The 15,302-nt window shown below is 63.3% G+C and overlaps 1 protein-coding gene, 1 long non-coding RNA gene and 1 pseudogene across 13 annotated transcripts; 1 reads left to right on the top strand and 2 right to left on the bottom strand.

The window, feature by feature from the left end:
• Positions 1-112: 112 nt before the first annotated feature.
• On the bottom strand, positions 113-15,302 carry SSBP4 (single stranded DNA binding protein 4). Of its 11 annotated transcripts, none has more exons than XM_053897973.1 (18): positions 14,873-15,294; positions 8,268-8,340; positions 7,849-7,910; positions 7,668-7,752; positions 3,942-4,031; positions 3,357-3,422; positions 3,087-3,146; positions 2,932-3,001; positions 2,698-2,765; positions 2,546-2,613; positions 2,190-2,235; positions 2,064-2,099; positions 1,882-1,936; positions 1,725-1,795; positions 1,551-1,629; positions 1,150-1,178; positions 765-988; positions 113-502 (listed from the first exon to the last, which is right to left on the bottom strand). In XM_053897973.1, the coding sequence occupies exons 1-17, from the start codon at positions 14,929-14,931 to the stop codon at positions 779-781; spliced, it is 1,227 nt and encodes a 408-aa protein (XP_053753948.1). In that variant the 5' UTR covers positions 14,932-15,294; the 3' UTR covers positions 113-502; positions 765-778. The 11 variants fall into 11 exon arrangements, with proteins under 11 accessions (XP_053753948.1, XP_053753953.1, XP_053753949.1 ...); XM_053897978.1 differs by having other exon boundaries at positions 881-988; positions 14,873-15,291; XM_053897974.1 differs by having other exon boundaries at positions 2,546-2,765; positions 7,668-7,726; positions 14,873-15,302.
• On the top strand, positions 5,760-13,205 carry LOC109247628 (uncharacterized). 2 transcript variants are annotated; one of them, XR_008420531.1, is made up of 4 exons: positions 5,760-6,139; positions 10,042-10,169; positions 12,377-12,581; positions 12,920-13,205. It is a non-coding gene; the product is annotated as an uncharacterized LOC109247628 (long non-coding RNA). The 2 variants fall into 2 exon arrangements; XR_002071806.2 differs by lacking the exon at positions 5,760-6,139 and having other exon boundaries at positions 9,810-10,169.
• On the bottom strand, positions 11,738-12,384 carry LOC109247625 (U6 snRNA-associated Sm-like protein LSm2; annotated as a pseudogene).

Here is a 15,302-nt window from a genome sequence, read left to right as displayed (position 1 = left end):
CCTTCAAAAACTGATGTCCCAAATCTTGAGACTTCCAGAACCCTGAAGCCTCTGCCTAACCCCATGATGGAGGGTGTGGCTGCAAGCCAAAGTGAAGAAATCTGAGACCAGATACCAAAAACCAAAACCAAGTTACATTTATTGATGGGGCCCACCCCCTGCTGTCCAGGGGAAAAGAGATCCCCAGGGAGCCCCCTTGGACAAAATAGAAATGGCAGGAAGGTCCTATACATGAAAGAACGTCTCTGAGGTCCTTGCGTTTTTTCTTTTTTGTTTTGTTTTTTTTTTTTATAAAATGAGAGTCCTTCGTGCGGGGCCTCCCAGCTGTCCAATCCTTGAACTGGAGTACAGTCGCCCGAGGTGTGACCTCAGACCCTCACCCAGCAGACTGCCCGAGCCCCTGGACCTTGGTCCCAGGCAGGGGCACTGGGCAGAAGCCGAGGCCGGCAGTGGGCAAGGGGCTACTGCCCCATCACACGCTCATGGTCATCCCCGGCGAGTACTGCGGAGAGACGAGGGGGTGGCGCGCGGAGGCGGGCTCAGCTCCGGCCTAGGCTGGGACCCGCCCCCCCGGGGAGAAGAGGGGACGGGGCGGGGCGGACGTGGGGGGGGGGGGAGGGGAGACAGGTGGCGAAGCGTGGGGAAGCCGCCCTGGGGTGCGGGTCCCAGGGTGGGGTTGGGACGGGGGCGGGCCGGTGAGATAAGGGCGGGAGTGAGGGAAGGGGGGAGAGGGGAGGGGAAGGATGACGCGGCCGCCCCCCCACCTGGCCCGCCGCGGTCACGGTCTTGCTCTGGCCCCCCGGCCGCCCCGCCGGGGCCTGCCCGCCAGGCCCCTCCGGCCCGACGCCGCCGCGGGGGGGGAGTCGACGCAGTCGCTTACGCTTTCGCTCGGGAACGGGTGCAGGAAGGTCCCGGCGGCCGCCATCTCGCCGTCGTCCCGCGGGGTGCCCGGGGCGTTGCTCAGGCCGGCCACGGCGCCGGGGGAGCTCTGGGGGCGGCCGCGGTCAGCGCGGTACTCCCCGCCCCGCGGGCCAGGCCCTGCCCACCGCTCGTCCCGACCTGGACTAGGCCTCACCGCCCTGGTCAAGCCCGCATCCCCGCGCCCCGGGAGCCCCAGGCCCCACCCCACGCAGGAGCGCGGCCCCTCACCTTCGGCAACCCGTCCATATCGCCCGAGCCTGTGGACCGACAGACGGCGGACCGCGGCTCAGACGCGCCTGCGCCAGGCCCGACTCCCCCGCCCCCCCGGGAGCCCAGGGTCAATCGACCCCCTCCTCGAACTTCCCCCGCCCCCAGGCCCAGCCTGCTGGGGATCTCGGACGGAGGGCCCGGGCAGGGGTCAGTGATGGCACTCATGCTTTAGTTACAGGAATCCTCCCCCCGACGCAACCCCTGCCACTGGGCCGCCTGCGGAAGCTCGGGGCACAACTGGGTCGCCAGAGGAGAAACGGGGTTGGAGGGGCGGGAGCATCCGCCAGGGGGCGCAAAAGGCTTGTGAAGCAGCCTGGTTGGGGAGCGGGGCGGGGGGCGGTCTCCGGACGCCCACTCACCCAGGGATCCGTTCACGTGATGAGGCTCCATCGCACTCATGGCCGCCATGGGACCCTCCGGACCAGGGCCAAGCGGGAACTGCGGGCAGCGGGGCAGCGTGGGACTAGGGCCACCAGACCCCCAGTGGGGCCACTGCTTTCTGCAGCCCCCACCCCGGAGCCCCCTCCACTCACATTAGCCCTGCCGGCGCCCGGCCCAATGGGGTTCATGATAGTGTACATGTTCTCGCTGGAGTTGGTGGAGTCTGGGGGAGATATTGGTGCATGAGGGGAAGAAGCGTGACGACTTCTCCAGGAACACCCTCCCTGTACCCCACCCGGGCTGTACCACCTCCAGGGCTGGGCATGATGGGTGTTCCAGGGGGCCCGCCTCCTCCTGGGGGTCCCTGCGCAAGGAGGGAGACAGAGAAGGTGAGAAAGACCCCCCCCCCCCCCCACACACACATCTGCCACCCACAACCCCTCCCCCCAGGCTTGAGCGGCACAGCCACGGCCCCGCTGGGCCCCACTCACCGTGTAGCTGCCGGGGGAGGAGGAGGAATAGGGGATCTGGGGAGAAGGGCAGCTATGAGCAGTCGGCCCGCTCTACCCCTCACAGACCGCTACCATCTTCCCCCGGCCCTCCGGGCCACCACTCACCGAGTTTCCGCTGGGGCTGGCCCATGGGCCTCGCACTCCAGGGCCCCTAGAAGAGACAGTGGGTGGACCCTGGGGCGAGGCCGGGTGGTACACGGCCCCCCACTACGCACTGTCGCCCCCCACCCTGCTGCCCCGTGTGCCCCCAAACAGGCCCGCAGCGCAGCAGACACTGGCGGGGTCAGCCTTCATCCCTCACCGGCCTTTGGGCCTCAGTTTCCCCACCTGACAGCAGAGTAATCCATATCCAGAGCATTAACAATGGCCAGTGCAGGTTGAGCCTGCCCCGGCCCACCCAGCCGGTGAAGCTGGGTGATGGCCCACGTGGGCACACTCCAGGGGTTCTCCCAGAGCCTTACATGTTCATGGTGGGCAGGCCCGGGCCGGCGAGAGAGTTGGGTGGGGGCCGCATGCCACCTCCATAGCTCTGGGAAAGCAAAAGGGCTGTGAGTGGCCAAGGTGTGGGGGGAAGGCCCCGAGGCGTACCCCCTCTCCCGGACCCTGCCCTCACCTGGGGTCCAACGCCGGCCATGCCCCGTGGAGGTGTCACCCTCTGCATCGGGCCCATGCTCGGATGCCCTGAGGTGGGGACAGAAGGAGGGGGGCTCAGGCCGGTAACACTCCCCGGGGTGGACATGGGCCGGATGGGGGTGGTTCTGCACCGTGAGACAGCAGGGAGGAGGCATTCCGAGCCGGGGTCCCGATGAGTGGAGGGGGAGGCAGCAGCTGGAGCTTCCCTACTCACCCTGAGCACGCGGGGAGGGTTCCATGGCGCCAGGGAGGAGGGGCTGGGAGCCGGGGAGGCCCACCGGAGGCTGCGGAGGGGGCGTGGCAGCAGTGAGCGAGGGCACCGCCACCCTGGCCCAACTCCTGGCCCCCCTCCCCTCATCCCTCTCTCACCTGACTCGGCATCCGCAGGGCGGGCCGGGGGCCCCCTGGGAACCGCGGTGACATGAAGGGCTGGAAGAGGTGGGCCGGGGATCAGCACCTCCCACCGCCCTGTTCGCCCCCCAAAGCTACCCCGTTCCTGCGGCGCCCCGGCCCCCAGCCCGGACAGCCCCCTCTTCCAGGACCAGTCAGCGGACGGCAGCCAGCCAGTGCGGTGGGGCCGGCGGCTCGAGTTGCTGGGACGTGCGTGTGGTGAAGGGGCGGGGCGTCACAGGTCCTTACCTGAACGTGAGGCCCCATCATGGGGGCGTTGGGGTTGTGGGGGGGCTGCTGGGAGTCGGGGGGGCCCTAGGAGGACAGAACCAGGTGGGTTGGGAAGAGCGAGGTCCACCGAAGCTTCACTGCTTTCTGTGGCCTTGCTGGGCGTGGCCAGGGAGGGGGGAGGGGATGCCATGGAGGCGGGAGGGTGGGCCAGTCCTGCACTCCCCCTAGGGCAAGACGGGGTTTGGGGTGAAGGGCTCTACGGAAACAGTCAGGGGCAAGACCCACGGCTCAGAGAGCCATGCTCTAAGGCTCTTAGCAACCTGGCACGCACAGACCAACTGCACAGAGACCCCGCCTTCTCCTGGCCTGGGACCCAGCTGAAGCGGCCCCTCCCCCGCTGGCTACACCAAAACCCAGATGCAAAAACCCACGCACTGACCACCCTCCCATTCCAGCCTGGGAGGGCCGGCAATTCCACCGGCAATTCCAGCCTGCCAGGGCCTCTCCCCACATGAGACCCCCAACCCCATCATTGCCCGCACCTGTCACCCTGACATAACCACTCAAGAGTTGCAGAACAGGGGGCACCAGCCCTGGCTGTACCTGGAAGAAGCCGGGTGCCATGGGGCCCGCTGCCATTGCGTCGTTGGGGGCCATGCTCCCCATCACTGGACTAGGGGCCGCTACAGAGCTCTGCAGGGGTGGGGAATACCATGAAAACCAGGTCAGGTCACTTCCTGCTTGAGTGTCCTCTCCTTTCCAAAAGCAGCCCACTCCACTGCACAAGGAACCTGGACCATCTGACCTTCTACCCATGCAGGTGACGATGCCTGGAGGGTCCTCTAGGTGACGAGCAGCTGCCCCTGTCCCCACCCACGATCAGCAACCCTGACTTGGCCTCCTCCTCAGATGCGCTATGTGGCGTCAGGATGGGCTTTGCCTCTTTGCTGCACCCAAGACGCTGGAGGTGATCAGGGCCCTGCCAGGCTGAACCCACAGCCCAGGAAGGAGGCCAGGATTCCCAGTTCCTAAGGAGTCAGTCCCAAGCCCGAGGATCTGGGGGTCTGAAAATGCCAACAACCCAGGGCTCCAGTGGGCATGTGCCTCATCCATTGGCACAGGCTTGTTCCTTCCGTCTGAATCTAACCTCAGACTAGTGGGGGCACAGACCCTAACTCTAGGCCCATCCCGGTAGGCTGGTGAGGCAGATAAGCTAGACCCCCAGCTCTATCCAAGACACCTAAAAACCAACTGGCAGCTTCAAGATGAGCCTCCCTTCCAGAAGGCTCCTCCCTGAAGCTGCTGCACACACCAATCCCCCTCCTCCTCCAATAGGGAGGGAAATGAAGAGGAGGACTACTGGGGTGGGGTCTTCAGGCTCCTAACTTCAGATGGAGGAGAGGAGATGACAGGGTGCCAGAGAGGGGAGTTCCCATGTCAGCCAAGGGCGGAGATGCTGGTGGCAGGCCAGAGCTGGCAGGGGGGCAGGCTGACAGGCCACTTCCTCTGGTCGGTTCCAAGTCCCAGGCCTGTCTGCCTTTGGGGCCCACAGAGCAGGGAGGAGAAGGGGAAATGGAGGCCTAGTTTACAGGGCAGAGGGGACACATCAAAGGACAGGGAAGGAGGAGGACTCTGCAGGGACTGAGTAGAGAAGAGAGGAGTAGTTCTCTGGGGGCCCCTTGACTCTGGTCTGTCTGGATCATCTGCCCCCACTCCAGGCCTGACAGGACCCAAGAGGAAGGGTCTGGTCTGTGCGGGTCACTGCCGTCCCTGGGGCTAGCACAAGCCATCACACGAGGGATGCTCAGGAATTTGAGGAACTGCAGCCACTTGGGTTCAGAGGAGTTAAGCATTTTGCCCACGGTCACACAGCATTTCCTGCCCTACAGAAGTGGGGAGAGGGCCCCTTGGCTGGGGCAGGGCAGGGCCCCTGAGACATACCCTTCCGCCTGGGGAATGCAAGCTGCCCCCCTTCCTGTCCCTTCTCAAAGGTCAGCCTCTGAAGGACTCCAGGCCCCAAACTGGGGAGGTATGGGTGGGAGTCTCCCCGGGCCTATGGTGACTGAAAGCACTCCCAGGGCCCATTGCAAACCTTTTGAAAGCCCAAGAGACCCTAGGAGTGAGGGGGGATAAAGCTTTCAGCCCCCCTCCAAACTGCCACCCCCCCCCCCCTTCCTCCACCTCATGCCCTCCCACAGATACAGCCGAACAGCCGAACAGCTATTCTCGCAGGCGCCTGCCTCAGTGGCTGAACAGGGGCACCTCTGAACCTTAGGTCTATCCACCCCCGCCCCCCCCCCCCCACCTACCCCACAGGGAGGGTGGGAGAGCAGTCCCCCTCCTTTTGAGCCACAACAGGCGCCAGAGCATTTCCTGGTCGGGAGGGCGGAGGTGGGGGCAGCTGCTTTCTGGGCTGCAGACCACGAGATGCGGGGGCAGGGAAAAGATGGGGCACCCCTCACCCCCTTGTAGCTTCCCAATTCTAGGCCCAGAAGGGTTAATATGGGGCGGTCCACTCTCCCTGGCGGGTGGCCCAGCTAGCCCCCCCCCACCACCACGTCCATCATCCACCCGGAGACGCCCTGGCCCAACCTGCGTTGCTATGACGACGGGTTGGGCGCGCTAGCGTTTCCTGGAGATGCCGAGGTCGGCAGCAGAGCCGGGAGGGGCGAACTGAGTCCCCACTCGGAGGCCCCCCCCCACACACACCGACCACGTAGAGGAGGCAAGCAGGGCGCTAGAGCAGCGGCCGGGCAGGATGTGCGCCCGCAGCCACAGAGAACCCGCCACCCCGGGGCCAGGTCGCTACCCACCGCGGGCGGGGCGGGGGGGGGGGGGTCCCCATCCCCCCACCCACGTCCGTTGTGCCCGTGCCATCTCCCCCCACCCCCCCACGCCACGCGCGCTCCGCTGCCATGGTAACCGGCGCGCTCCCGGGAAGCGCGTTCCCCTCCGTGTGAAGAACCAAGCGCTCCGCCCTCCTTGCCCTCCCTGGAGGCGCCCTGAGAGGCCGCTGGAGTCGCGGGCAGAGGCAAAGCCGGGGCGGAGAGGGAAGGGGCGCTGAGCAGGCCGGGAGGGGCTAGGGCTCGACTGGGAGGGGGCGCCCTCACGGAGTCAGGCAAGCACACAACTCCAGACACCCCTGGAGCCCCAGTTCTGGCAGGAGAGGGACAGGGGGGCAGCACACGAGCAGTGGGACCCAATAGGGACCAACAGTATGACCCCAGCTCCCAAGCACAGCGTAAGGCGCGTGAGGAGCGTCTTCAGGGACAAGACGAAGCCTTACCCCTCTGGGGCCGCACTCCCGCCCTACGAAGGCCTGCACTGGGCAGGGGAGGGGATGCATTATGCGGGGAGGCGGTGCACAACCTTGACCAATTGCAGAGCGAGATGGGGACCGCCACGCCCTGGGAGGCCCGAGGGGGCGCAGCGGGGAGGATTGCTCAGGACGCGAGGACGGCCGTCGGAGTGTGGGCGCATAACGGGGAGGGCGGTGGGAGGGGGGAACTCGCCTAGAGCTGCCCGCCCCTGGACGCCAGCTGAGCTGCCGCTTCCCCCTTGAGTGGGCCCGGAGCCCCCAAGCCTTTCCTGGCCAACCAGAGACCCCTCGGAGAAGCCGGGTGGCCAAGCCCCACACCCAAGGCCAAGAAGATAAAGGCAGGGGCTGCCATCTGCGCGTGACAAAATGCCACCAACCCTTTCATGTCATGCCCTTTCCTCTTCAGACAGGCCTCTGACCCCCACTCAACCCAGAAGGAAACTGAGGCCAAAGAGGTGGAGTCAACAGCCTCAGCCACCAAGCAAAGTTAGGAAGTGTGCCCACTGCTGGGCCTCTACTGCTCAAGGGTGCACCTGCCAGTTAGTCAACCCCCACCGCCACTCCCGCCTGCACTCAGAAAGGCTGGGGCGGGAGGGGACATGCAGTAGTGGCCCCAACCCTGTCCCCCGCCACACATGTAGACACACACACACACAAACTACACATACACAGCTAGGCAGATGGGGAGGCAGGAGCTCCTGGCTCCACGGGGGATTCAGATGATGGAGAAGAGAGGCGGGGCCGGCCTCAGGAAGGTATGGGGGGGGGGCTGTGGGGGCCCTCAGGAGCTGAGCGCAGTGGAAGGACCTCCCCCATCTTGTGAGTATCCCTATACTGAGTAGAGGGAATAGGGACTCCCCAGAAGTGGCCAGATCCCAGATCAATCCCCACAGCCAGACCCACTTGGCCACCCAAGCCAGCCTCAGGCCACACAGGACCCCAAGGCCACAGGCCCAGAAACCTGCCCATGCCCACGAGCCCTGGTCCCAGTCCCCGGGGCAGGGACTCACGTAGTCCTGGAAGGCCTTGGCCTCATTTGAGTGCTCACACGCCTCTCTGCGGTCAGGTGCTGCACAGTACAAGTCCCAGAACACGCTGTGGGCGGCAGGGGGGGGGGGGGGGACGATGGTTTCCCCACACGTCCCCACCCAGCCCCCCTCCGTGGCCCACCCTGGCCAGCCTCACACGCACCACCACCAGGAATGCAGGAACCCTGGGGGCTCCCCCAGCGTAATGTTCTTCTCCCATCGGATCTGCAGGGGGAAGGCAAGACAGTGAGAGGGCCCTGCCTGACCCCTTCCAACCTGGGGCAGCCCTAGCCCAGCCTGGTGCCTGGGGAATGCTGGGGCAGGGGACCAGCGGCCCAGAGCAAGGGAGCTGGGAGGGGGGCAACTATGTGAGGGGCAGATAAGTGGGCACAGATCGTCAGATGGCCAGGCAGATGCCTGGACACCAGTCCACGGGCCCTGATCCACCCCAGCCCTCAGTTCCCAGGGCCAGCAGAGGGGCACCCCAACCGATCTGGAAAGGAGATGGAGAGGACCCCAGGGTATGGGTGGTAAGGAAGGGCCCAGCTCAGGGGGGATCTCTGCCTGGCCAGGCTGGCTTACCTCGGACAGAAAGGTCTGGGCTGACTTCTGGGCACCAACGTGCAACAGGTACTCGTATACATAGAGTGCCAACCTGCAGGCAGGCAGAGGGGAGGCTGGCTCAGGCCTGGGGCGAGCCCCACAGTCCCAAGGATCCCTGAGAGAGGCCCTCAGTGAGCCCCTCATGACGCCACTCCCGGCCTCACTCACTGCCCCCTGCTGGTTCCCCAATCACCCACATCTCCCCCACCCTGACAGGTGATGACCTCAGTTGCTCAGACCAGCCAACTCCTACATATCCATCAATACCCAGCCTGCAGGCCCTTCTTCTAGGCAACGCTCTCAGCAGTCCATAACCCCCCACTTGCAAACCAAACTCTGCTGTTAAACACCAAGTCCTGGCCCCATCCTGCCAACGCTGAGACCCCAGAACAGCCTTGGTCCCGGGGAGGTTTTCTGCCCAGGAGAAAGGGCTCCCGGATGTCGCTCCAGACTATGCCCTGGGTAGGGTCTCCCAGCCAGTACCCTAGGCCATGTGGCCAGGGCCCGGCACCTAATTCCCTCCCAGCCTTGCCTGCTAGGGACCCTCTTCCAGGTGTCCCTGGACCCCCGTTCTCTTTCTCAGGATCAGCGCCCATCCACCAGTGGTGGCCATGACCCATCTATACCAGCCCTCCAGGGAGAGTCTGGAGAAGTGAGGGTAGCAAGGGGCAGTGGGGCCAGCAGTGCCACTTGGCTGCCACGGCACCTTGTCGAAACACAGTGCCGGGTAACCTTAGACACACCAACCTGGCCACTGCCCACCCCAAGAACAGGCCACCTTCCATCCGGCAGTGTCCTCCACGGACCACGTAGGAAGGCCGGCCCTTCCACGCCACCTTCCAAGCCTCTCCATCCTCAGCCTCCACGCCCCCTCATCAGTCCTCCACACCAGCAAGCAGAGAAACAACTTCCTGGCCCCTGGGGTCACCCATTTCCCAACCATCCACTCCACAGTTACTGGCCCCTCCCAGTGCTCCCAGGGACCTTACTGCCCGTCCAGGTCCCATGTGGGCTGGGGGGTATGGGGTCCAGATCCAAGACTGGGGACTCCTCAAGGGCTGGCCTGAGCTGGAAGGCCTTCTAGTACGCCTCCCCACTCGGCTGGCCGCCCTTCCCTGGCTGAGGGCCCCATCCTAAAATAACCCTGCTTTGTCTCATGTTCCTGCTCTCTCCCCACCTTCCCAGCCAGGCTTCTTGATCCTCACATACCCGCCCCCCACCAGATCACTCCCCCTTCCTCAGACCTCACAGAGGCAGTTCTGGCCATTCTGTCCTGGCCCCCAGTCCCTGCCCCACCCCATGGGTTCTGTCCTTGGCCTGGATCCTCTTCCTTCATCCAGCACCTCCCTGTGCAATGAACGCGACAGACACCTGTACCTCTGCAAGCCACCTGCTCGTGGGCAGAGAGGGACACAACAATACATAGGAGAAGCTAAGTTATATGGTGGGCCGGAAGGTTGTGCGTGCTAGGGAAGGGCAAAAGGGGGACGTTAAGGGGTTGGGGTGGGCAGCTGTCCCAGGGTGAGGTGGGCCCCTGGCTCACACCACACCAAATGAGCTGCGACAGCCACCTACAGGGACAGGGCACAGAGGGGTAGAGTCACGGTGCTCACGCAACTCCAAGCGTGGGTTTTCCTCAAGACTGGCTGCGGATTCCCCCACATCATCGCACCCCTCTCAGCCTTCCTGGCCCCATGGCCCCATGGCCAGGTTTACCTGTCCAATTCACTCCTGTGACTCTTCCTTTCTGGAGGCTTCCTGAGCCTTCAAGGGGCCTGCATCTGCCAGCCCTGTGTCCATTAGTGAAGGAACGAATGTGAAAAGCCAATGGCCTGAAGCAGAGCCAACCAGCCCAGGCCTACCAACTACCCCACCTTCCAGGTAAGGAGAGGCTGAGAGAGGCCTGGTCAGTCCCTCAACCATTTCGGGGGTTGCTGCAAGGAGCAGGAAAGTCTGGGGTGAGACGTCCAGAGACAAGGAAGCAAAATGAGGTGGGGGAACCCAGGTAGATGGGGTAAGGGTAGGGGTAGTGGGGGGCTGCGGTCTTGCCCTGGGGGAATTCTAGCTCAGTAAGCCCCCTGAAGAAATACCCTTGGCTCCCACCACAACCACCAAGGGGTCTACACTGCCAGCCATTGGGTCCTCCTATACCTCCCTTTGCCCTTGACTGTTCAGCAGTGACATGTGACCCGGAATGCAGGTTCAGGAGCCCACCTCTGCCTGCCCCCCACGCCCCGGTGATCTGGCTTGGGTGGTCTGGCCTTGACTCACAAAGGTACAAGGGTGCACACACGTGCACGAATAATATCCACCCAACCATAGCCCTGAGATCACCGCACTTACTGAATTTAGGGGGAAAAGACTTAAGGAAAAAGCTCTTCTCTCCTGATTCGGAGCCTTCTTCCTGCCTCCTCTAGCACACGCTTGGCCCAGGCCACTAGCATCTCCTACCTGGATTTCAACAGCCCCCCCCCCCCGCCCCCTTCCAGGGGCTGCGCTCTCCCCAGCCCCTAGTGTCTACACACACACATCCCGGAACACTCCCCCAACACACATACACTGGCCATCCTCCACCTCAGGGCCTTTACCCAGGGTGTTCACCCACCTCCAACGCTTCCACCTAGAGACCGGTGTAGCTCAAATGTCACCCGTCACAGTCTTTCCTATCACACCTAACACCACCTGTCCCATCCGCCACCGCCCCCCCCCCCCATCACCTTATTTATCCCCTTCCGACACATAGGTCTCTGCTCTCTGCCTGCAGCTCCTTCTGGAATGTAGCTTTGGAGGGGGCCGGGGGTGGAGGCAGGGACTTGCTCTCTTTCACTCACTACTGAACTTAAAACAGAGCCCAGCGCATCTTGGGCCCCAGCTACCCCAAAGGAATGAACAAACCAACACCAGGACTCCCTCCTGTGACTTCGGGGGGGATTAACACAAGTAGTCTGGTAAGCACCCATACAAGTTGGCTGAGTATTTCGATGTTAAGGATTTGGGTGGGGTTTTATCCCCAAAGCAGAGAAACCAGGCGGAGTTTTCAGTTTTGCCGATTTCTCTTACATGTTGGTACTTTCATTTTTACTACGATGGAGTCTGAGGGAAGAATTGTGAGCTGTGTTGTTTTGGGTGAAAAGTGTTTTTGTTGTTGTTGCTTGTGTGTGCATCGTAAGTTTATTGCCGATACGGGAGGGAGATTCCTTCCATCCCCAAAACGAAACACATGGGTGCCCTGGAGACATCTAGGAGATTCTTCCCACTCCACGGAAGGAGTGAGAAGGACGGATGCTGGGGACAAGGCAGGCTTTGCCGTTCCCCAGCCTACTTATCCTCCCCTCAACAGAGGAGAGCTGCTCCCCACTATTATTTCCTCTCATCCACTCATCCCTGAAGTAATAATTAAAAAAAAAAAAAAAAAAAAAAGGCTCCACTATTAAAAAAAAAAAAAAAAAAAGACAAAAAACCCTCAAGTATGGGAGCCAGGGGTCCCGGCTGGGACTTGAGGTTAAAGGTCACCAGTAGAAGAGGGACAGGGAGGGGAGGAGGAACCACCACTGTTTCTGCTGCAGGGCCTCCTTCCTTGCTGCGTCCTGTAGCCGCTGCGTCGGCCTCATCTGCCGGCAACCGCACAGAGCGGACCACTGAGCCCCGGATGAAGCAGTCCTTCACTGATAACGTGGGAGGCTATTTCTCAGGGTCTGTGACACTGACGTCAGTCAGTTTGATGTTGAGATACCGATCCACACGCTGGAGGGTTCCTCAGATGCTCAGGTCATTCTTGACTTCCACGACCACATCCTTGCCCACGAGGGACTTGAAAAAGGAGTGGAAGAGCAAGGTGGTGCAGCCACTGCCGGAGGGAAAGCGAGGGCCGGAACCACCAGCTTGGGGCCTGACGGCGCGCATGTTGGGGGCAGGGGGTGGGGGCTGTGAAAATTTTTGAAGCCTGGACATGGGCTATGTTGTTCAAGGCCCTTCAGAGACCCCAAGCAGGGCTTCTAGTTTGACGGTCACTGACCAAGCCCCGGGCTCGGTCATGGGGAAGGGCCTGGGCTCTGGATCCAAATCCTGGCATCCCCACCCCTAACCAGGTTGGCAAATGACCTGCAGAATGACTGCACTCATGGGGGCGCTTCTGCGGTAAGAGGGCAGGCGGATGGAAGGAGCGAGTGACCTAGAGGATCTGGCGTGCCCAGACCCCAAGTATTCATAGGAAGAAATGCACACGGTGACCTAATAGGATGTTAGAGCCCCGCAGGCTACAATGTGGCACCACCCCCGTAATCAAGAATTATGGTAGGTAAACGGATGCTCCCCGCATGGTGTCCTCCTCCCCCTTAAAGCCCCTGGACTTGCTGCTGGGGGCTGGGAGATGCCCTCTACCCAGGGGCTTGTATCACTCAACAAAGGGACCCTCCAAGCCGCACACTTCCTCCCTCCCCACTGCTGCCTTCAAGGCCAGGCCTTCAGGCATCTCTTGCCAGGATGGGGACCACCCTCCTCACCATCCGCCTGGCACAGCCTCCACACTTGCCCCCTCACAGCCCTTCTCCCACACGGTGGCCAGAGTGATGACCCCCACTCACAAATTCCACCTCTGTCTTCCTCCTCCTCCTCCTCCTGTTCCCTCCCAGACACTACCTCTTCTCAAGTCCTTCCTTGGAGGCTCCCCTGTGTCCAGCGGCTCTGCTTAGCCTCCAAGACTCAGTTCAGGGGCTCCTTTCTTAAGAACCTCTTCCTCATCTGCTCTCCAAACAAGGATGCCCACAGCCATACTTGGAAAGCCCAGCAAGAAACAGAGCAAACGCAAGCTGAGTCCCGCACCTGCTGAGCTAAGGAACAAACTTCACCTGTGGTCACGTGCCCGGTCTCAAAACCCACCCCAGGAGAAAAAAAACACAAGGAACCCAGTGACACCAACCATGGTTGTCGTTTCTGGAATGATTTAAACCAACCTAGCAGCACTTCCCAACGGCAGAACCTCTGCAGCCATAGGAGGAGGGATACAAAGGGGACAAAGGGGCCTGCAGCTACCCCTGCTACCTTCGTACTCTTATTTAAAAAGCCCTAAATGCAATGACCAAATGCAAGTGCTAGTTCGTTCTGGGTGGTAGGTGCCCTCCAGGCTGCCCTGTAGGTTGGGAGTGTTTATTATTGGATCCACTATCCTGGCACCCAGCGGGTATTCAGTCCTTTCTGGGGCAGGCTGTCCCAGACCCAGTGTTGAGATGGGGAGCCAGAGGCGGGCGCAGGACAGGGACCTGAGACGGAAGAAGGGCAGGAGGAGGCAGGAGGGTGAGCAGGGAGAAAAACATAGTGCCGGCAGGGGCTGAGGACCTGAGCAGTGTAACCCCCCCCCCCACACACACACACCCCATTTCACAGAGGAGGAAACCGAGGCCCAGACACAGGAAGTGGCTGGGCTGGTGGCTGCCTGCGTGGGGTTCCTTGTAGTCCTCGTGAGAATCCTACAAGGCCGGTCGTCCTTATTTCAGAAAGGAAGGCTCAGCAGCAACCAGCCGGCTTCCCGGGTGCGGTGTCGCCCTCCCCCCCCCCCTTCCGAGAGCTCTCGCTCTCGTGCCCCAGACGCTGAGACCTCAGCAGATCGCTTCCTCCCCAGGGCCCCCGCAGCCCTACGGATGAAAGAGGGGGTGCGACCATCTGGTGTTTTCCAAACTTTCTTTAGCAGCAGAACCCGATCTCCAAACCAACGCTTACATGGGAGCCCCTACAAGAAACGGACGAACGCAGGGCAGCTCTGGTCACCAAGGGGCCTGGAGAATAGGCACGATGGCACCTTTAGCCTCCGCATGAGGGGTTTTTGCAGATCCCAGTGTCCCCCTCCCCAAGGGATCCACCCAGCTGCCCACGCGGGGCTGGGGCCAGCACCCCTCAGGCCCTCTCCTCTCTCAAGCTCTTCCTGAGGTGCAGGGGTTCCCCCCTCCCCGACGGAGGTCAGTCTCGTCGGCCGCGGAAACTTCCCTGCAGAATGTGGGAGAGGGCTCGGCTCGAGACCTCGCGCGCACGCAGGTCTCGACTGTTGGAGGTCTCGCGACCTTCGAGTCCGGCTCGGATCTGTCGCGCCCCTTCGAATCCTGCGCCCTCAAGTCTGGGGCGCGACCCCTCGCGCCACTCGGGTCGCTCAAGCCCTCGGGTTTCACGCGCCCCCTCAAATGTCGCGAACCTCGGGTCTCCAGCACCCCTGCAGCCCTCCCGACCTCTGGGATCTCGCGCACCCCCTCCAGCCACACGACCCCTCGCGTCCCTCGCGCCGCCCGAGTCCCACGCGCCCGTCAAATCTCGCGAACCCTGCAGCTCCTCACGCCCCTCAGATCTAGCGCACTCCCACGAATCCCGCGGCCCCGCGCGCCCCTCGGGTCTCGCGCGCCCCCCTCAAATCTCGCGCCCCTCGGGTCTCGCGCGCCCCCGCAAATCTCGCGACCCCTTCGAGCCGCGCTGGGGCCCCGCACGCCCTGCCCCCGCGCCCACGTGCCCCGCGCGGTGCCCGCCGGCATTGGGGCCCACGGAAGCCTGCGCGGCGGCCGAGTCCCGCCCCCGGCGCCCACGGCCCCGGCCCACCGACTCACTTCTCGCGGGCCTGGCTGTCGGAGGGCACGGCCGAGCCCTTGCCCCCCTTGGCGTACATGCTGCTCCGAGCCGCCGCCGCCGCCGCCGCCGCCTCCGGGGCCCACACCTGTCAGGCGGCACCGCGGGCCGCGCTAGCGGTCGCCATAGCTACCCCGCGCCCTGGGCCTCACAGCCCCGAGCCCCGCGCGGGCACCGCGGGCATCGTCCGCGCGGGGGAGCTCCAGACGGCCAAGGCGGCGGTGGCGGCGGCGGCGGCAGCTCCAGCTTCGGCTCCAGCCACGGGTTTTATTTTCTTCCTCTCTTCCCTCAGCGCGGGCTGTTCCGGGAAGCGCGCGCCCCCTCCTCCCGCCGCGCGCGCCCCCGCCCGCCGCCTCCCTGCCGCCCGCGGGCGCCGCTCTTAAAGGGGCGATGGCGGGCGCGCGGATGGGT

Source organism: Panthera pardus, unplaced genomic scaffold, assembly GCF_024362965.1.
Source record: "Panthera pardus isolate Hobbes unplaced genomic scaffold, ASM2436296v1 HiC_scaffold_8, whole genome shotgun sequence".
NCBI classification, from domain to species: Eukaryota; Metazoa; Chordata; class Mammalia; order Carnivora; family Felidae; genus Panthera; species Panthera pardus.
This window is presented reverse-complemented; position numbering and strand designations above follow the sequence as displayed.